Source organism: Trachymyrmex cornetzi, unplaced genomic scaffold (assembly GCF_001594075.2).
Source record: "Trachymyrmex cornetzi isolate Tcor2-1 unplaced genomic scaffold, Tcor1.1 scaffold607, whole genome shotgun sequence".
Lineage (NCBI taxonomy): Eukaryota > Metazoa > Arthropoda > Insecta > Hymenoptera > Formicidae > Trachymyrmex > Trachymyrmex cornetzi.
This window is the reverse complement of record NW_017299923.1, coordinates 2,741-24,895: the sequence shown is the minus strand read 5'-3', so window position 1 is coordinate 24,895 and position 22,155 is coordinate 2,741. Positions and strand designations below refer to the sequence as shown.

Sequence of the window (22,155 nt, the reverse complement as noted above, 5' to 3'; positions counted from 1 at the left end):
TTATCGATAAAATGTAACTAAATAAAGTTAAAAAGTTAAGAGTCTAAAATGTAACTAAGTTAAGTTAAAATTATTTAACTTTTCTACTTTTTAACTTAACTTTTAGCTTTTTAACTTGGCACTACCCAACCTTGGTCAATTCCTATGGTTTTAAAGCTTTCTACATTTATTGTATCATCCGAGTAAAGTTTGCGAACGCAGTCTAACGTTAAAATATTCGGATTTCGGAGTAAATTTGATACAAATATATAAAATGAAGAAGAAAAGGAGGGAGTGTAAAAATGGCTTAAATTGGCTCTGAATGGACCTTCTACTCTAAAAATTTTATTCTTTTAAGCCTTTCTCTTCCAGACAAACTTTCTCTTATTAACTTGTAGTTTTCTGTAATCAATCTTCATTCCAACTCTTTTGTTTTTTTTAACTTCCGTTATCATGCGTAATATCTCTTTCTATATTTACCTGTCTTTCCAGGTTAGATTGTTGTCCATAAATACATCTTTACCTTTCAAGTTCTTTTTCTTTATTATTATTCCTCTCTCTTGCTTCTTATTTTCAAGCTTTGCTGTTACTATTTTTACCGTTACTATTTTGTTCCTCTTCTCATCCCCCCCAGAACGCCTCTTTTATGGCCATCTCCACATTCGTACATCTTCCACTGCCGTCTCCAGCATACTTCTTTTTGTTATTTCTTAGCCTCTCTCTCTTTTATTATAATGTTCTTTTTTTCTTTTCTCTCTCGCCTCTTCTAATTTTTTATTTTTTCTCATAATTTTCATCTATTCCGTCTTCAACAAATTCTTTATTTTTTTCTCCACCTCCGTAATTCTTCCTTCCCATCACTCCTCTTTCGTTCTTCATTCGTCCTTGAGTTATTTGTTTCTTCTTTTACGTCTCTCATGAACTCTTATCAACTTCATATGTGTCATATTTTTATATTCTTCTGTATCTCCTTTGATGACGCTTCTTTTTCCTCGTATGATTTTCCTCTTTTTGTATCTTGTGACCTTCCTTGTGACTTTCAAATTTTCCTAAAAATTCGCTTTCTGTTTCTATTCTATCTTCAGCTTCATTCCTTCCTTTCTTGCTTGATGTTCCGTCGCTTCCAACTTTCGGCTTTACAATTAAATGGTCCAAGATTATTTTACCTTTAATACTTTCCTTTCTCTCCCTCTTCCTCTATATTCCTCTATTCTTACATTTGTCGTTTTCTAGATTATCCATTAATTTTCCAGTGTGTATCGATCAGTTATTCCTGTCTTATCGATTTTGCTTTACCACTAGATGTTTTGATAATTCCGAACACCTTGCGATCTTCCTTTTTTCGTCTCGACCTTTTTATCTTCGCATTTAGTAAAATTCCGAACTCAACCTTATTTTTTACACTGTTTGTTGTGTTGTGTTTATTAACTAACCTCTTTTCTTTTAAATTTCCTTCTTGCCTTTCACGTTTTTATTCTTTGTTGCTTTTCATTTTTTATATTTTCACATGTCTATCCTTTGGCCCGCTCTTTGATACTCTACTTCTTTTTCTATCTAATTTAGGATTTTCCTGTTACATGTGTCACTTTGCTACCTTGCAATTCCCCTAGTCACCTGTATGGTTATTTATTGATTACCGAAACACAAAAAGAGTTTTCGATGTACGTATTTGATAGTCTATATTTGACTGCAAATGTTGTTTTATTAAAAAATACATTTTAATATGGTTTGCAAGAATTTTTTAAATGTATTTTTCTTGCTTCTGACGTTACAATCCAAAACAGCTGCATTGTGTAGGCAAAAGCCGCAAAAAGATAAAAAAAACTTGTGAAATCTACTTCCAAAAAACCAGTTTAAAGGCATTTTTCATACTATTTGGTCAGTCTTTTAAAAACTAGACAATTCTTTTCGAAAAAGTAATTATTCAAGCTAATATTTCAAGTAATCATGATGGATCATTTTGTATTATGTTTCTGATATATATTACATTTTTTTGTAGGTTCTTCCCCTTCTGGCCATTCTTTATCCATTGAACACGAATCAAGCAACGCAAGGAACGAACTGAGAGAAATTCAAGCAAAACAGTGTAATAAAAAGAAGCAAGCCACCGTGAGTCCAATAAATGTACAGTAATTTTTTATTATTTATGACAATAAGTTTATATATTATCTAATGTTATTTTTCTTATTATTTGCTATACTTTTTAATATTCCCTTCCTTTATGTTAATATGATGTGTTATGCGGCGTCTACAATGAGATTTTAAGACGTTAAACTTAAGCTTTAAGCCTTAAGTCTTAAGAAATTGACCAATCAGTCAAATGTGAGGAGAATAATCGACTATGATTGGACATTTTTATACGGCTTAAGGTTTAAAGCTTAAGTTTTATGCCTTAAAGTCTCATTGTAGACGCCGCTTTAGGAAGAATTGAAAGATAAAGAATAAAATCTTGATAGACAATTTATAATTGAAATGTTATACACGTATAGATTGGCCCATCGAAAACGAAATAGACTGAATAACTCCTACAAAAATAATTTTTCAAAAAAACGCAAAAATAAGTCGATATTTATTGAAAGGGGGACATCTTTTGAAACGAAGGGGGATCGAATGGTACATCGTTAGAAAGGTTTTTCAATTTTCTACATTCCTATGTTTGATTTTTTAAATTCAATTAATTCGTTCAGAAGATACAGAGTATTAAATCTAAAACAAACAAATCTTCAAACTTTTTTTTTTATTATCTATCTAATCAGTCCACAGTGGGATCGATCGCTGAAAAAGTGGCCAAAAGTGAAAAAAATTATATCATTATGAAAACCCGAAATTATAAGTTTTTCGGATCGCTGAACACAATTCTGATCTCAGAATTAAAAATTTAAAAATAGCGGGTCTAATATGGCGGATGTGAGTTTTTAAATTGTCTAACGCATAATAGTTGGTTTCAAAGAGGTTTTTTTGAATCACTGATTCTGATTTTGACATAAAAAATAATTAGTGTAGGATGAGGTATTATGAGCACTTTACGGAAACATTTTTGTATCTAGCATATTGAAGGATAAAAAGATCTTGTGCACATTTGATAGATTTGTTTTACGTATATTAGTATTGAAATTGATTCTTTTAATGCAAATGTTGATGCTCATATTACCCTCTGGGTAGAATAATATGAGCATCCTTAGGAGTAATATAAGCATAGGAATTTTTTTGTAAGAAATTATGCAGAAATAAAAGATTGAAATATATATATAAATATACATACATATGAAACATTTTATTAGAATAAATGCCAATCAAATATTAATATAACCAAAAATAATGTTAATTTTACAAATATTTAGTAAGTAATACCAAATGGTAACAGTTTGATAATACTTATTAAATATTTGTAAAAGTGACATTATTTTTGGTTACATTAACCAAACATTTGATTGGCATTATTTTACCATACATTTATTAGCTATTATCAGACTCCGAAGGGTCAACCACTACTAAAAAAATGTATTGTGATTGTTAATTGTGGCAATACAATACACTTTATTGCTGACATTGCTATTGTATTGTTAGTATTATTAATGTATTATATACTGTGCTTTGTATTGCTAGCATATTGCTAGCGTGAATGGCTCAAAATTGTTTACTTTACAAATATTAATACGCGAATAAAATAGCTTATCACAATGTAGATTAGAGACCTTATGAAGTTAGGGGAAAAAACGTAAGAAATAAAAAAAATTGTTAACCTCCAATTGTATTACGATCTATCTTGGGTGAGGATATTTAGCAGTAGGTTTAATCAGCTGAGTCTTCTGAGCGATATGTGTCTATTGACACGTCCGCGTATATTTTTAGATCTCAGGTTTCAGTAGATCTTATGGTATTTTCTTCTTTAAGGGAGTTTCCTACATTAGAGGGTCAAAAAAATTCGATTTTTTTTTTCATAAATCGATAGTACAATTCTTCGAGAAAAGATGTCTTTAAAATTTTAGAGCGAAATTCGAAGTCCTTCGGTATAAATTCAGCGTTTATATATAGGGGTACTATATGTATATACGGCGTGCATAATAAATAATAAAAAAAATTTTTTTAATTGTAGTTCTAAAGTACTTTTAAAGTCATTCAGTTTTCATTCTGGAACATTTTTTTCTATCTTTTATAGTTTCGATGATATTCGAAAGAAAAAAAAAAAGATTTTTCTTCGAAGGGGTATTTCACCCCCTATACCTTAAGATAAGCACAAATAAAAAAATATGGATCTAATATTTTTTTGTGCTCTACAATGTATCCAAAGCTTATTAAAATCGGTGAGAGTCGGTTCTCTTGTTAGTAGCACGAAAGAGACCCGAATAACTTGTAGAATGGTTTGAATTGCTCAAAATGAATTCCATAAGGAAACTGAAGGATTATTGTATGTCCCTAGAATAACAGATTAGCCTTCGAGCATTGTAAGTACTCAAGAACTAAACCGAAAACTTTAAAAGTATTTATACAAACCGAAAACTTTAAAGTATTTATACAAATATTTATTCATCTGCAAGTCGAGAATGAGAGAGAGAGAGGGAGGGGGTGGGGGGATTGCGAATAAGATGCTAAGTATAGGACCGCAATAGGTGGGAGAGGGAATAAAATGATATGTGTAGGACTGTAACCAGAGGAAAGAGCGCGAATAGTATGGTAGATAGAGGACTGCAACGAGAGAGAGAGAGAGAGAGAGAGAGAGAGAGAGAGAGAGAACATGGATAAAATAAAGCTCTATATTAATAAAAGTAGCGCAAAACTCCGTACACATTGTACTTACTAATCATACCATATATTAATAATATTAAAGACATAGAGAATGGATTACGCGATCCTATCTAAGTAGTATGGTCGAAAAAAATGAGAGAGAGGACCGTGGAAGACGGCTCCTCTATTTTTGCGTTTTTTTGAAAAATTATTTTTGTAGGAGTTTTGTATTCAGTTTGTTTCATTTTCGATGGGCCATCCTGTATAACATTTCTAGTTATGTTCTTAATATTGTTGCGCCCGTGCGACCGATTCGGGAAATCGCACTAACGAACGCACTTCCGAGCCGCGGAAATAAATGGACTCAAGGTTAAAAATAGAAAAGGAAACTCTTTATTCTAACAACACAGGAAACACCAACGCATAATACAGCGAATACGATAAAATAGTAGCTCAAGTGGAAAAGCACGTTCGAGCACGGCGACGACTCCACCATCCAATCTGATGAGCTCATTTGACAGCTGAGCCTGCTGAGTGGTTTGTTGCCGGGCAACGCGATTTTCATATCACGGCACATCACGGGTGTCGGCACGGGCATAACAATATAATAAACCTGTGTTATATAGTTAATATTTGTAAGAAAATGTAATAAAAGAGAGAATCATTACATTGAAATGTTAATTTACGACGTTGGAAACGGTAAACGTTTGTCTTGTCTCTAGGTAAAGCCTATCTCAGCTGCCGATCAGAAAACTCTCTACTCAGCTATTGCTATGGCACAAGAATTGACAGCACGTTCCATGACAGATCTTGAACATCCTCCGGAGTCTCCCCGTACTCCTGTCAGTCCTTCAAGGCGTAGGAAATTCTCTTTTAAGTTACCACATCAACACAGCCCTAAACCGGACAGACGACACTTTTCCGAAGAAGCTGCCAGTATACCTGATATACAGGTACATAAAACAATTTTTGTTTCATCAAAGCACATTAAAAGGTTCATACATACTTGCAAGAAAAGAAAGCACAACAATTAGAAAGATATTCTCATTACATATTCTCATTTATCTCATACTAGTGATGTCAAAATAGATATTTATTATAATTTTTTATTATTATTGCCAATTTTGCAAAATTATTTGGTAATTTTGAAATATGAAACAAAAAGCTAAGAAACGAAAATTTTACAACAAAAGATAATTAGGAAAGGAAGAAGTTTCTAAATCATTAAGAAGGTCTTATATAAGCTTTTTATTTACCTTTATCATTTGATATGAATTGATATGTTGTTTCCCCAAATCGTGGAGTATTAAATAAAGATAGTCCTTCTTTTGCTCTTAGAACGAAATATTAAAGCAGTACGACACGTTACGTGGACACACTATTATACTTTTTGTATATTTCAATACACAAAAAACTGTTTTAATAATCAAACCGTTTATAGATACTGCAAGATTATACAAGTGGGTCTCACTTTAACTTTGACATCAAAATATCTCAAAAATTACAAAAGATACGGAAAAATGTTTCAGACAAAAGTTGTAAGGTTTAAAAAAAAAAGTCTGTTTACTGATCATATCCGTTTGACATTGGGTGGCGTTGCCAAGGTCAGGGCGAGGTGATTTTGAATTTTTTAAATAGAACTCTATTGTTAGTTTTATTACATATTATTATAGTCCTTCCTGAGACCTTACCAAAACATTATAATTTAAGTCATTTTGGGTCAGCTGTTTTGAAGTTATCGAGATTTATATGATAAGTTAAGAGATATGTTTGTCAGAGATATGCTTATCTCCTCCTGACCTTAGTAACGCCACTCAATGTCAAACAGATATTATCAGTAAATAGATCTTTTTAAATTCTATAATTTTTGTCGGAAACATTTTTTCGTATCTTTTATAATTTTCGAAATATTTTGATGTCAATGTTAAAATGGGACGCCTTGTATATGGCTATTAGTTTGGTTTGACAAAATAAAATTACAGCGCATAATTAATGATACATGTATGTACACACACACGCACACGCGCGCGCACACACACACACACACACACACACATATACAGTGTGGTCCACCTGCATATACATATTCCTCATGAAAAAATGTCAATAGCAAAATGTTGTGATATTGATAGTTTTTGAACGGTAAGCCCTAGATGTCCAACCACAGGATATAAATTTCGCGTCATCAAGAGCAGCACAACTAAGCAGCCGGTCGCGCGAATGCTTTGATGGGTGCCGTTAAACGGCATGATACCGAATGAGTATTGCAAAGGTTCGTCAAAGCCTCAATCGGACCACGGGCTTATCCTATATAAAAATATACTACTAGTGTCACTGATACTGCAGTAGTATTACTACTGATATTCAATAGTGTCGCTATTGATACGCAATAGTATCACTGCTGAGTCAGTAGCGTTACTACTGTAATAGCACAGTATATACAGTAGCGCAACTCTCCTGATTTTATGTTGGCCAAAATGGAGTGTGCATGCGCGAAATAAGTAAGTTGCCCCGTCTCATTTTCTCTTTTTTTTTATTGCTCTCTCTCTCTCTCTCTCTCTCTCTCTATTTAAATGAGCGTTTCAATGTTCACTTAAACATTTGTCTTTCAAGCATACATGGTTCAGTGTAAAAATTTAGAGAGAAGTATTACGTGTATTATCTATTTGGTAAAATGTTGTGTGAGAAACCTCGAGAGATTGGTATAATTTTTGTGAAAGAGTGATAAAGTGAGAAAGTGAACAAAAGTAATATAGAAAACCGAGCAAGAAAGATTTCTTTTTATTTATTGTATTTTAAACTTATTTTTTGGACATATATGTATATAAATTTCTTTTATATCAGCTTTCTCATAATATTTTCATAGATATATAATTACATAATATTTCTTTATACAAATATACATTTTTAAGTTAATTTAATATTTTTCCTAATTTTTCTATATTTTTTCTTTATTTTTCAATATATTTACAATTTATTTTTATTAATTTTCATAAAGTTTAAATTATTTCATTGCAATAGTAGGTTCATTCGCGTCGCATGCTCTAAAGCTGTGTATACACCTAGTGAACGAACACCGAACGAACAGCAAACGTAAAAATTTGTATTGTTGTTTGTTACATAAAAGTCGCACAAGTTTAATTGCTACATGGAACGAACATCGAATCTGGTCGAATACCAGTATTCCGTACAATCGAGAAAAAGAATAAACTGCTCACAAATATAAACACTAATATCCGAACATTCGCGTTCGGTGTTCGTTCGCTAGGTGTATACACGGCTTAATATGTTCCAATATGTTCCTACAATAGCACTTACGCCCAGTTTTACAACTTACGGTTAACTCTTAACCGAGGTTCAACTTATTCAGTATCTCTTTCCAATTCCAGAATAAGAGTTAACCGTGAATTGTGAAACTAGGCCTTACTCACTTCAACGAATTCGTTGGAATGCGATGCGAATAAATCTAGTGAGTTTTGACAGAATGAAAAAAAGATGAAAAGAGAAAGAAGTTTAGGTGGTAACCGTGGTAACGCTAGATAACTTATTTCACGCATGCGCACTCCATTTTGGCCAACACTAACATCAAAGGTGACGACAGAGAGTTACGCTACTGTATATACTGTGGTAATAGTATATGACAAGATATGACGTAACATAGAATTATTTTCAGTAATTGTAATATTTGGTATAAAAAATTTAATATTATTTCAGCTAGTAGAAATAATATTTTACAGTATTACTAAAAACAAGTTATTATCATAGATATCATGATTTGTACATTACAATTATATTTAAATCCGTATAACAAATCAAACCGAGACTCCTTATAAATCAAAGAATTAGAAAGAATAAGGGCACTAGGAGTCAGGCGCAGAAGACGTCGCGCAAATAATACAACTATGGAGCGCGTTTAGTGAATAAAGAAGTTTCACGTACGCTTCATAATTGTATTATTTGCACGACGTCTTCTGCGCCTGACTCCTAGTGCCCTTATTCTTTCCAATTCTTTGAATTATATTTAACATTAATAATTTTTTTCTATACGTGTTCCGTCCCTTTCACAACATCTTTAACTAGATATATTACAATTATACGTCCATTAGCATTATAGGTGTTCACGGTTCTTCGAAGGGCACTTCCCGTACGATCGCAGAAATCAAGCATACTGTGGAGGTACAGATTCGGATGAGTGACCGCATGGGAGCATCATATAAAATTAGTTCTCGAATTCATAAAGAAAACTCTTTTTATTATAATTCTGTCGTGTATCCTCTGAAATATAATGCTCAATAATACTTATTTTCGCAATAAAACTTCAGTGAAATTTTAATGAAATTTTCTCCACCACTATTACACTACGAGTGACATTACTTGTCGACATTACTTATTGCATTAGTGACACTAGTAGTATATTTTTATATACGAAATTAACTTCAAGGGCAATGTGTTATGACCGTTTTTATAGAAATGTTGAAAATTTTTAGCAATTTTTATATTTTCACCATTTCGCTTTGCTTCAATCGCTTTAATTTTACCATTCTCATTTAGTGACTAATTTTATACTATATATAAAATATATGATCTTTAGACAATCGCAAAATTTCATCTTGCACCAAAATTACTTCTTCAAATATGCATAAAACTTCAAATATGCGTAAGAAACGTAAATGATTTGATATCGCAGAACGACATGATGTATTACATTTTATCTCTAATTTTGCGGACAATTTGAGTTTTCTATGTGTGAAAAAAAAAATCATTTTTATTGTACGGTGTTGTATCTTAAGTTTTTTAATCTAATGCTTATTCACTCACATCATCAACTAATTAATATCAATTTTTCTCTGACCCTTTCCTCTCATTATTTATTGTTTGTTTTTGTATCGTTTTTATTTATAATTTGACATTAAATTTTTAATTAAATCATGAATGGAATTTTATTTAATGTGACGATAAAAAAAATGCAAACTCTAACATTTTTATAAATTGTAAAATGTTATATGTATACGTTATGTATTTTGCTTTACGCGATACACTTGCATGTACTATGCTTGATTTATTCCAAAATGTATCAAAATTGCTATCAAAATTATCATTGATTTTCACTCATTTCCTTGCATGCTATCCTCATAAAATTTTCATGTGTTGCATAAAGTGGTTATATTCAAGCCTGCAATCCCTTTCATCTACGGTATCTAGTATAGAATCCCTTGGTGCTCCATCAACCTTAAAACTTCCTCTATGGGACAAGGCATCTGCAGAATTTTGTTTCGCGAAATCGCGAGAATTATTGACAAAGCCAAGTGTCTGGGCTTCGTACATGAATATTGATTTGAATGAACATATGTTAGATAATGTTGCAACGAAGCAGAATTTAATAAATTCAACTAAATTTTGGGAGAACGGAAATAGAAGGGATCACCTCAAATGCGAAGGCGTCTCTGATGTGGATACCAAATTAAATGTCCGTCATCAGCACGATAAAAAATTCAATATAGAAGATTTGAACTACGATTTTTCACGCGAGATGAATAGAGTATCTACCAGTTATGTTGGACATTATTTTGAACCGAAATACTGTAATGATGAAACTACTCTCGAATGCACCAGCGCAAACAGCGAGAAGATATATTTCAGGGAAAAGAAATTGGACAAATATGTTAAAATTAATAGTTTGGAACAGCCTAATAAATTAACTTGTTCTTCGAATATTCAAGAACAGAATTTGTCGGCCAGTGTTAAGTCTAATCAAGCATTACAAAATAAATTAAATAATTGTGGACTGAACGATTGTAATATTATGCATTTCGAAGCGCGGTCTGATGAAAATGTTGATATTTTGAAAGAAAAAATGGCAAACTTTGTATCTCCTCATAATAAACCAGACAAATTTCATGTAGCAAGGGACAAAACGACTAACTTAGATCTTGGTATACGCCCGAAAATTTCTGACCCCACAAAAATAAACATCACAAATTTTATCAAGAAAATTAACCTGTCGAAATCTAGAGCCGCTAAAACGTCTTTTATGTCCAGGAAATCCAGTCAAGACATGAACACTGTCTGTGATTTATCAGACAATATTAAGACTGACATGAAAACGAGTGGCTCGGATAGTTCAAAGAGTAATACAGAGATGATAAAAATAAATATACAAAGTTTTCGCAAGTTTGAACAAAACCAGAACGATCATGAAGGCTTTCCGTATGTAATATTCAACAATCCTATATTCATTACTGAAATAGAGAAGAAAGAATCTTCCATATATAGTAGCTCCGAAAGTTTGCGAGCAAATTTTCAGCGTCTCAGGCGGAAATCTGATGCCGAAGCTAATCAGGTAGAACTTAATAGTAAGATTTTAGCTGAGAAATATCAACGTAAAATTTCCGATTTGGAAAGTGTAAAAAATTACTTAGATTCTAAAAAAGCTCACAGTTTAAACTTGGGTTTCAGTAAGTTGACACAAAACATGGTACAATTGGGCAAGAATATTGCGCAAAATTCGAAAAATTTAGAAACAGCTTTGCCAAAGTCACTGGTCTCCAACATAAGGAATCTGGATTTATCATCTCAAACACCTCTGCGAAACTTAAATATACCGATTCAAAAACCCAAGCATTTGGACTTGAATATTCCATTACAAAATCAATCATCGATTAACGCAAAATTGAACTTGATTAAAAAATCAAACCCGCCAACAAGTCCAACTTTACACCAACACATTTTGGAATTGCCAAAATTATATCAGAATGTTCCTGCTAAAAAGGAGTTACCGAAATTGGATATGCTCGCAGAGAAATTTTCTGGTGCCACCGTTTACCGATATAGAACATCATCCTTATCGGAGAGTAGAAAACTTTCAATGAAAAATATACATAGATCTTTTCATCCTAGAAATGATTCTAGTGAGGACTCGGACTCGATTTCGCATTCAGAGACAGATATCAGGAGCCATTTGCGTTATAAACGTAGGCACAAGAAAGTTCCGCATAGTTTACGCTTGAACTTCAAAAATAAAATCTCATTTTTAAATCCTGATTCCGTCAAAGGATTATCTGCGGTTGAGCATTGCGGAAAGTCACCGCCGCCGTCGACGAGTTTCTTGAACTCGCTGTCGCCACCGTTCTCTTCCAAGAATAATTTTCTTTCTTGGTCAGAAAGTGCACCGAGCTCTAACTTGACATTTACTAGTAATTCTGATTTTGATTCAGACACAAGCTCCGAGTATCCCGAATTCACAACCGACATGTTGATATTTCCTCCTTCTCCTGCTTCTTAAAGTTTCAAAGGCAAATTTAGTTTCAATCCTGAAATTTGGTTTAAACCTGAATCTAGATGTATGAATCTCTTCTCTATACCGAATCTAAACAAATGTCGTAAAGTAATTAGTGAGTGTTATATTACGAAAATGCATGCTACTTTTTATATTTAATTGATATATTTAAGTAATATATACAGGGTTGATAATTAACGATAAAACTCTTGCATATAGGGGCAGAATAGACTAAACTGAGTAGAAAAGTCCTGTGCCTTTTTACATTTTTCGCATTAGTTGACGAGTTATTAATTTATGAAAATTTTCAAATTCGTCCAGCCTATCGCCAAATGCAAGCGTGCTGCGCGTTAAAATCGCCCAGAAAGATACAATCTTCGTCGCTAAGAACGTTGTTTAGAAGCGATATTAGCATTAACGTGCCTAGTGATGGCGAATGCGCGCCTTGCTAAGCGGTCTTATCTCGTCGCACACTTGTATTTTGACGGTAGGCCGGGCGAATTTGGCTATTCTCATAAATTAATAACTCTTTAACTATAATGCAAAAAATGCAATAGACTTTTTTTCCCCAGTTTAATCCATTCTGCCTCTATGCGAGCGTTTTTTTTTTTACTGTTAATTATCAGATACCCTTATATACGGATATATACCCGTGAAAAAAATTTTTATATACGTATATAATTATATGAAATATATCCATATATTCTAAATCCTTCTTTCTTTTAAAGTAACTGTTTAGTGTAAGAAAAATAATAATAATAACGAGAGAAAATAAAAAATCATTAAAAGGATAATTTGCGCATTGTTTTAAAAAAAACAAGTTGGAAAAATTTTTTTTTAATTGCTTATCCATAGTTATAATCATTAGATGTAATTATACAGGTGTCCCATTTTAATATCCCGTCCCAAATAACTTTTTTATTTTTGATCTTAGAAAAAAATGTTTCAGATAAAAATTGTATGGTTTAGAAGGGGACATAAGAGGGTATCGTTGGTTTGATCGTGGACAGTCGTTTGAAAGTTAAGTGAAGGTCACCTTCAATTTCTTAAATGGGAACCTCCATTTTTCATTGCATATTCTTGTTGCTTAAAGATTTTTAATCTTGTAGTTTACCTCCAGAACTTCCCAAAATATTATTGTATAATAAAATATTTTATCATTAAGTACGTCTGACTAATTTTGGTTTATATCCCGACAATAGTTAAACTTTTGAAAGGATACTCTAATGCAAAATTATTCACCTCATTGGGCACCATCGATCGAACGGTAGACTTTTTATAAAAAATATCCTTCCTATTAAAATTTTTTTTTTTTGTAGTATGAAAACCAAGGACATTTAAAGTTACTCAAAGTCATCAAAGTATGTCCCCCCTACTTATTCTACAATTTTGATAGGTATCTTCCCTCTATCGCTAATCTTTTTCGAGAAAAACGGTAGACTTTTTATAAAACTCACCCTGTATGTGCGTGCGTGCGTGCGTGCCTGCGTGTCTATATATTTATTTTATATTATTACTTTCAGACAATTTCATTGTATTCTTAATGTTTTTAAAATTTGAAAATAATACAATAATTCATCTTTAATTAGCGAACATGTTTTTTTTTTCGAAAAGTAATTTTTTTATACGAAATTAAATTTAAAACCTGTAGTTAGTCATGAGAAAGTATGGGAATTCTGAAATAAATTATATTCATTAATGTGAAGAGGCACATGAAATTTTTCTTTGCACGAAGTACGACAATTAGTATTTAGTCAGATATTGCTGTTAATTTGTTAGTAATTATTTAAGATAATTATTAAATTTTGGTATACAATATCAAAGATAACATGCGTGTGTGTGTGTGCGCATAAATACGCATATTTGTATGCACAATGAAAAGGGAGAAGGAGATAGAAAGACATAGAAAGAATACAAATGCAAATGTAAAAAAAAGAACGAAAGTTTATAATTCCACATCTATAATTTCTGTTTTCTTATTTTTGTTTAATTTCTGTTTCTTCTATCCTCGTATCTATCCCTTCCCACAACATATTCAGGCCACCCTGTCGGAAGAAGCTAAGGAAGTGTACAACAGTTTGGTGGAGACGCCAACATTGGAAAGTACTGGGGATACGAATCCGTTGCGCATGTTACGCTCCGGATTATCAATAGTAAGGCCTAGAATTCGTGGGAACAAACATGCCACTCTGGGCTACCCAGTATTATCGCAGTCAGAAGACGTATCTGGTGAGCATGGCTTCCATTTCGAGATGCACCATAGCGGCGCGATGACTTTGCCCAAAGTCCGAGCACCTCCATCGCCTCATGCAATTTTATCTCTGCCTCAATCACGCATTCTTGAAAGACATCACTCTATGGAAATAGAGAATAATCAGAATCAGAGTAACATCGACGAGAATCCAATACCTCTGCCGCCTAGAGACCGCTCAAAGACACTTCAGCCCAAATCTAGTTTACCACGACATCAAAGAAAGCATCCTTTGATCATACCTGGAGGTGGCGTCACAAGAACGCTAGCCAAGATGGCAATAACCATGCCATCCGTAGAAGATCAAGTGGATGGACATTTCATGTTACAGAATTCTGATACGGCAATCGGTGAGACTTCGCTACAGGATAACTATCTTTCAGAAGCTTCTGTTAATAGGTAAGATTCCCCACGAACTACTATAAGTTTTTATCTTTATTTAAAAACATTAAATGGAAAAAGAATTAGTTTAATATTCAAACAATCAAATTATAAAAAGGCAAAGAAGCTTGATGTTCGTGCTGTATAATATTTATATGGATCTATTGTCTATCCGTTCCTTTACACCTCTGTGAATCTCCTCCAGTTTCCTTTTTACCTTTCCTAGATAGTTCTCACGTGAATCCGTTTCTTCTACTTCAGGAGGACTTCCACGTAACAAATCTATCGGCAATCTAAGGTCTTGAGCAAGATAGAGCTCCGCTGGAGTCACCCCAGTAATCTCGTACTTAGAAGATCTATATGCCAGCAAATAAAGTGGAATCCGATCCCAATCCTCCTGATTACTAAAGATGAACTTTGCCAAATAATTAAGAATTATACGATGTTGTCGTTCCACTTGTCCGTCAGATTGAGGATGCAGAGCAGTCGCTCTCGTCTTCTTTATTCCTAGGCGCGATAGTTCACGGAAAACCCTCGACTTGAAATTCCTGCCCTGATCGGTGTGAACCTCTAGAGGAACTCCATGCCTAGAAATAATCTGATTTAAGAACGTCTCTGCAATAGTCTTAGATCTCATGTTTTTTAAAGGAAAAGCCTCTACCCATTTGGTAAAACAATCTACAACAACTAATAAATACTCATTTCCAAAAGAAGACACTGGTAGGTACCGAGAATGTTCATCTGGACCCTTTTGAAAGGAGTACCGACGTTATAAATTTACAAAGGAGACTTCCATTTTCCAGATGCGCCTTTCCTTGCTACACATACTTTGCAAATCCCGCACCACTCCTCCACGTCTTGCTTACACGTCGCCCAATAAAACCGCTTTCGTACCTTATCTAGCGTTTTATTGATGCCGAAATGTTCTCCAGTAGGAGAATCATGTACCTCCTCTAGAATTTGTTTAATACGTCTTCTAGGTACAATTAGTTGAAAAACAACCTTTTTAAGATTAGGAGCTTCCCATCTCTTGACAAGAACGCCATCTTTAACGTCGAGAGAATCCTAGTAGGACCAATAAACCTTCGTTGACACGTCCTTCGCTATCACATCTTGCCATACAGGGCGTTCCTCACCCACTTCCTTTTTGGATAGAAACAAGGAAATGCAGGGATCTTCCATTTGCTCCTTTCTCCAATCTTCAAAATTTTCTTCCACTAAAACTATATGTCCAATAAAGTTCTCTTCTTTAGCAGCATCCTTCAATTCCACGTTAGTACAATAACGACAATGATCGTTTTCACACGGACGTCTCGATAACCTGTCAGCGTTCTTATGGGAAATATCCTTACGACAAATCACTACAAAATCGTATTGTTGCAATCTTTCTACCCAACGCGCTAATTGGCCTTTTAAGTCTTTAAAAGATATAAGCCATTTAAGTGAAACATGATCCGTATGAATAAGAAATTTCCGTCCATACAAATAATGATGAAAAGCCTTCACCGATTGAGTTATAGCCAAAAGTTCGCGTCCGCCGTCGTACGGCGTACGTAGATCGTCAATTTTACCATACAGTTAGTCTATATTCTTAGTTTCAAGAAAATATTCTTATTTATTAAGAATACGTGTTAAGAAGGTATAAAATTCTCTTGAGAATATAATTTTTTTTCGATGTATGCACCGCTCAATGCATGAACTTATTCTAGCATGCATCAGAGCAGATATGACTATATGTATGCATATATCATTCAAGAAATCGAACATCGTGTGATTCCATCTTTACAGTTTTTGACGATTGAAAAAACCAATTTTTTTTTTCAAAAAGATGACATTGCATCCCTAAAAATGTGATTGGACCCTTACAAAAAAAAATGTGTTCCTCATTTTTGTTTAGAAAATAACATTTAATGCTCATCAAAATCAGGAAGGAACATTTCCATGAGTTTCCTTGTCAATTTAGTCTGATCTATTTGCATCAAGCGCTTTGTGAATAATTAGATGCACCTTCTAATATAGATATTTAAAATTTTCAGTCCAGAGGAATTCGAACAACGCATAGATTCCGAGCTAGCTGCACTGGATTCATTACCTATCGAAGAATGCCGACTTCGACGATGTAGCGTGATCTCGGAGAATTTGCTGGAGTTCTCGGATAACTTGATCGACTGCGACGACATGCCGGATATACGTCAGAATGTTTCGGAAACAAGCAGTGAGAAACAATCGAGTAATTCATCAACAATCACCGATAAGTTACGCAGAAAAATCAGCGCCGAACCAAAGTGCTCCTTAAAAAGTTTTGCATCTAAAGTACAAGAAAACACAGAAAGAGATCTAAGCCAGAATTTGATGACAATTAGTTCTTGTAGATCAGAAGACTGGAACAAAATGAATTCCTCGATTAGAGTTCAAATTCCGTCTACAACAATACAGCAGACACCACTAAATTATTCTTCACAAACAAACGTGGAAGAAATCCCTTCCAAATACGAAGCTTTTCATTGTGAGGAATCTTTGGTACATATTGGCTCAAACAATAATTTTCATTTGACTACTATTCCAAAAGCATATCGCTTATCCAACGAAAAAACATCGAGTTGTGACATCGTGAGTGACTTGTCGCGACAATCGGACCATGTTTCTTGCGAAGATCTATTAGAGTTTGCTTGTGACGGGCCAAATACACGAAGAACTCGCGGACCTCGTAACGGGGAACAATCTGATGAAGTACGAATCATGCTAAAGGTGTTGCATGAACAGTCAACCCCAGAATCTTGCATTGCTGCATTGAATGTCACGGAATGGGACGTTCTAGCTGCAATTAAACTGGAGCGGCTTCAAGGATTATTAAAAAAGGAAAATAGTTTTGTCGGCCTCGAAGATTGCAAAGTGATACTGAACCAGTGTGGTGGTGATGTCGTTAAAGCGGCCGCGTTACTGCGAAACACGGACGATGCTGCCGCGGTTTAGTTTAGATTCACGAAGGATATATAAGGATTGATTAAAAAGTTTTTTTGTAACGTCTTCTATTCTTAATCTTGATGACTTCATAACGTTGGAAATATTTTTTGTAAAAATACTTCCTCAATATTGCTCCAAAATTTGTGAAAAATATATGTCCATTTTTATACTGAAATATTAATAGGTAATAATTAGATAGAATAAAAAAAATTAATCATATAAAAATTACAATTATTATTTTTCTTTAATTTTGAATATTTTATCATAAATACGCAATTTTTTTTAATATATAATTATAACAGGATTAATAAAATTTCTTGCTATGCGAACACTGCTGTTAACTGTAATTTATCTATGGCTGATAAAATTGTTGAAAATATGCTAACTTACAAATATGATTATAGTTTTCGAAATTGCAGAGAAGATTCTTCCATTCTAAATAATTTATTTACATGAATTTATTTACTCTCCCCCTCACATATTATAGTTGTATTTACACATTCTGCATAGTAATAGTTTCTAGTGAAATTAATACGATTGCGCGAAGCTTTAAACGTCTACATTATATACGTATACAGGTTGTTTCAGAAATAGTTGGCCAAACTTTAAGAGCATATTTCACTCATTGTAAGGATGAAAAAAAGTCATAAACATTCGGAAACGCTTTCTTTACAAATGTGTTATAAACATTTTTTTTTATTTTATACTTATACCTATATTTTATTCTATACTTTGTGACGTGACGTTTATATCGTCTGTCACAAGGGTCGTTTGACCCGACCGGAAATAGCGCGGCATTCTTGTCTTGAACTCGCCTTTGCAAAACTATACGGATGATGTAACACTCGTGCCGAAGCGTCTGCCTTGGTCGAGCGATCTTTCGAGACTAACGCGGAATCACATATCCCTAGTAATGTGTGGTTTATGTATAACTGCTTTATAATCTGTTGGTAGTAATTATTATACGAGCAGTAATATCTCCAATAATAACTTCAGCGATGTAATGCCTGTCGTGTGATTCGTCAGTAGTAATTACTACATGGTCAGCAATAACTACACACTCGGTAGTTGGTCTTTTTCGTAAGGGAAATACAGCTGTTTTAGCGTTTTAAGAACTTGATTTTATTTATGTTATTTTACGACTGAAAATTCCTAAGTTTTCACCTCAGAAAAAAATTTGCGCAGAGGTTTCCCTGCAAACAAACCTCTTTGTGTTTTTATTATGACTTTCTGCAACATTAATTTTATCAATTGTTGAAATTTTTATAAGTATTTAATTTTAAAAACAAAATTTGCGCAGAGGTCCCTTTATGGCCGTAGCCAATTTTAATTTTACCGAGCACTGTTATTCACTCGACCTCAATTCACAACGCGCACTCACTGAGAATTTACAGCTACGTTAATGAAATTCACCTTCTCACCGAATTTACTTTAAGAATGACTTTAATTGTACGTTAATGATTATAATGTGTGTAATTTGCTTTGTGTATGCTTCAGGTGAGGATTATTGGATTATAGGATGCTGTGCTTTTATGACCACAATTAAAGATTAGGCAATAAATGGTATAAGTATCCTTTTGTTAGGTATCAATATTGACTTGGACTTCAACACGTATTAAGCTAAACATGTATCCCTAGGTCAAATAAAGTATGATTATCAAATTTGCAATAAAAAATGAATCAATAATTTTGCCTTTTAATCTCGTTCACACTGCTGTAAGCATACCAATAATGTAAGACATAAATTTTAAAAAGTTACGTAACATCAGATTATTTGTCATTTAATTCGCTTGAAACTTTCTTTCTAAGCATTGAACTTATCGAAATCTATCAAATTTATTTTTATTTTAATTATTAATTAATTATGTATTATATGCGCCTTTAGCATGAACTATAACATTTCTTTTATTCATTAAAAATAGTTATTTATTAATTAAGAGTATTAATTCGTAACCAGGTAATTATTTTCCACATTTGCAACAATTAGATTTTTACTTGTGTAAATTATGACTTTATTTCGCCAATTATTAAACTGTAACTTTATTACAATAAATATCGCATGCATCTAAACAGGTATAAGAACAAATTTGTGTCTCATTGACCTTTCACGAGTATCCATCAAGCAACAATACAACAATGATTTAAGATTGAACGATTTTTATGAGTGCTTTTTACATTAACACCTCGTCAAAACTATGCATTGTCCTGTTACGGTTGTCACTTTTTGCAGATTACAAGCTCTCATTGCTTCATGGATTTCTCAAAACCGACTCGCTATATGGCAGTAGCCGGACATAAAAGATAATTGTTACCTGCATTTGTGTAATTTACCTTCTTTTTGGTCGCCACCTTGTATTACATTGTATTATATTGTAACAAGGAAGGTACTTGCCTCTCGTTAGGATATCTTTATATATATTTTTGCTGGTTTAGATTAAATATATTAATTAAAAATATTAGAGAGAAGAAATCCGAAATATTTAGTTTTCGTCTTAAAAAATAAACTTTTTGAAATCTTGCATTTTTGCTATATATAGATAATAGGTGGGATATATGGCAAAAATGCGAAGGTTTTAACAAACTAAACAAAGAATACGAAAGCAAAGCACTTGTATGCTGCTATACAACATGCTTTACTATTCCTCTACACATACGTATCACGAAATAACCACTGGGTCTTTTACACACCTTACAGTAATCATTTTATGTAAATTATAATTTATGATGATGCTACTGATTGTTACACACACAGTGACAAATCGATTCAACTCACAATAATTTCATTAATATTAACAGTAAGAAGCTGAAATTATAACTCAATACTAATATAACTTAAAGGCATATGTAACAGAGTAGTTGCGAGAAAATTACCTCTACTCCTATTTTTTCTAACTTCCGCGGCGTAAATCCCAGCGTGGCGTATATACCGGAGTTACCCTAATCATTTTTATCCAACTATTTATTTACATGTTTTATCATCTAATTATTAAATATCTATACAAACCTTAATCTTACTTGCTCTAAAGAAAGGATAATTTTTTATTTAATCAAATAGTAAACTAGTGTTAAAAGATATTAAAAGAATGTATTGAAATTTAACTTATCAGTAATGTTTTATATTTAGAGAACGGGAACGAACAACATAATTACGTTGTCTTACATATATATAACGCAGTCTTTATTATACATCTATCTAAGCTATTTATTACATGGCTATATTCTTAATACTATTTTCTTACATAAAGTGGTATCTAATAAACCGCAAGTCTTTAGCTCTCGACTAAATGTTTATTCCTATAAATAAAATAAAAAAGTATCACACTGTTCCATGTATCATGCATACAATATCTTTTTAAAAGACTATGTTCGATTCATGCTCGTACGTATTTAATAATTAAAATATTGTAATATATGCCTTTTTATCAAAATAAAAGAAATGAATAATTAAAATGAAGCATTATTAAATTTAACGGCTTTAGAAACAATCTTTAGCGGAATAAAGAACACGTAGCGCGTATAAGAGCAAACGCAGAAACATGACGTGATTGTTTATAGAAAAATATATCGGATATCGGAAACATCCATTTTCGGGCAGTTAGAAGCGGAATTCGGGAAAAAGATCACGTAGCGCTTGTAGGAAGAGCAAACGTGATAAACTGACGTGATTGTTCCTCGAAAATTATAACGGATACCGGAAACATCCATTTTGGTGCAGTTAGGAGCGGAATTCGGAAAAAGACCACGTAGCGCTTGTAAGAAAAGCAAACACGACAACCTGAGGTGATTGGTTTTCGAAAATTAAATCGGATACCGGAAACGTACATTTTCAGGTAATTATGAGCGGAATACGGAAAAATGCCCACGAAGCGCTTATAAGAAGTGCAAACGCGATAACATGACGTGATTGTGCAGCCGAATGCAGGATCCAGGGAGCGTGTTTCGAACGCGCACGGACGCGGAGGATGATATGAACCACAGATGTGAGCACGCTGATTGGTTGGGAGTCCTATGTGCGATGCACAATGCAAAAGTAGGTGCAAGTGCGGTAGCACTGGACACTAGCCGTTATGAGTGTTATAGTTATTATAATATTAACGTTATGTTTAGAGTTTATTTAGCGAATAAGTCGCGCCAATCGCAGGACGAGTTGAAAACAAAAGTGTAATTTAGTTTTTTTTTATCGCGTCAGCGTTATTATTATCATAATTATTATAAAGTCACTTGTATATGGAAGCCGTCGTAGCGCACCATCAATAGCATAGATTGCGACGCGAGTATTAAATGGTGTTAATAGAAACAGCTCATAAGGGGCACTGTGATTGGTCGAAAGCGTGTGACTATACCTTTCGGCGCGTTAAGCGTGTAAAAATGATCAGTCGAGACAATACCCACAGGTAAAAGTCGAATCGCAGAAACAATTGCTCGCGGTGGGCGACGATACCCACGTCTAAATAAAAATTCTCGATTCTGATTGGTCGTGGTGGGCAAACGCACCCACACAGCGGATTAAAGCTACTATAATGATAGGTCGGACCGGGCGACTGTACTCGAGAATCTGTTATAATCAAATAAAGATATT

General features: G+C 33.5%; 1 protein-coding gene across 6 annotated transcripts in view; it reads left to right on the top strand.

The window, feature by feature from the left end:
* Window positions 1-17,705, top strand: part of Ack-like (activated Cdc42 kinase-like) — a 34,999-nt gene extending 17,294 nt beyond the window's left edge. For 5 of the 6 annotated variants that reach the window (XM_018515898.1, XM_018515896.1, XM_018515901.1 and 2 more), the window contains 4 exons: window positions 1,979-2,103; window positions 5,427-5,657; window positions 14,020-14,630; window positions 16,649-17,705. In XM_018515898.1, coding sequence (XP_018371400.1) covers window positions 1,979-2,103; window positions 5,427-5,657; window positions 14,020-14,630; window positions 16,649-17,585 — 1,904 coding nt within the window. In that variant the 3' untranslated portion in view covers window positions 17,586-17,705. The remainder of the gene's footprint in view (window positions 1-1,978; window positions 2,104-5,426; window positions 5,658-14,019; window positions 14,631-16,648) is intronic. The other variant, XM_018515899.1, reaches the window with a different exon arrangement.
* Window positions 17,706-22,155: the final 4,450 nt, after the last annotated feature.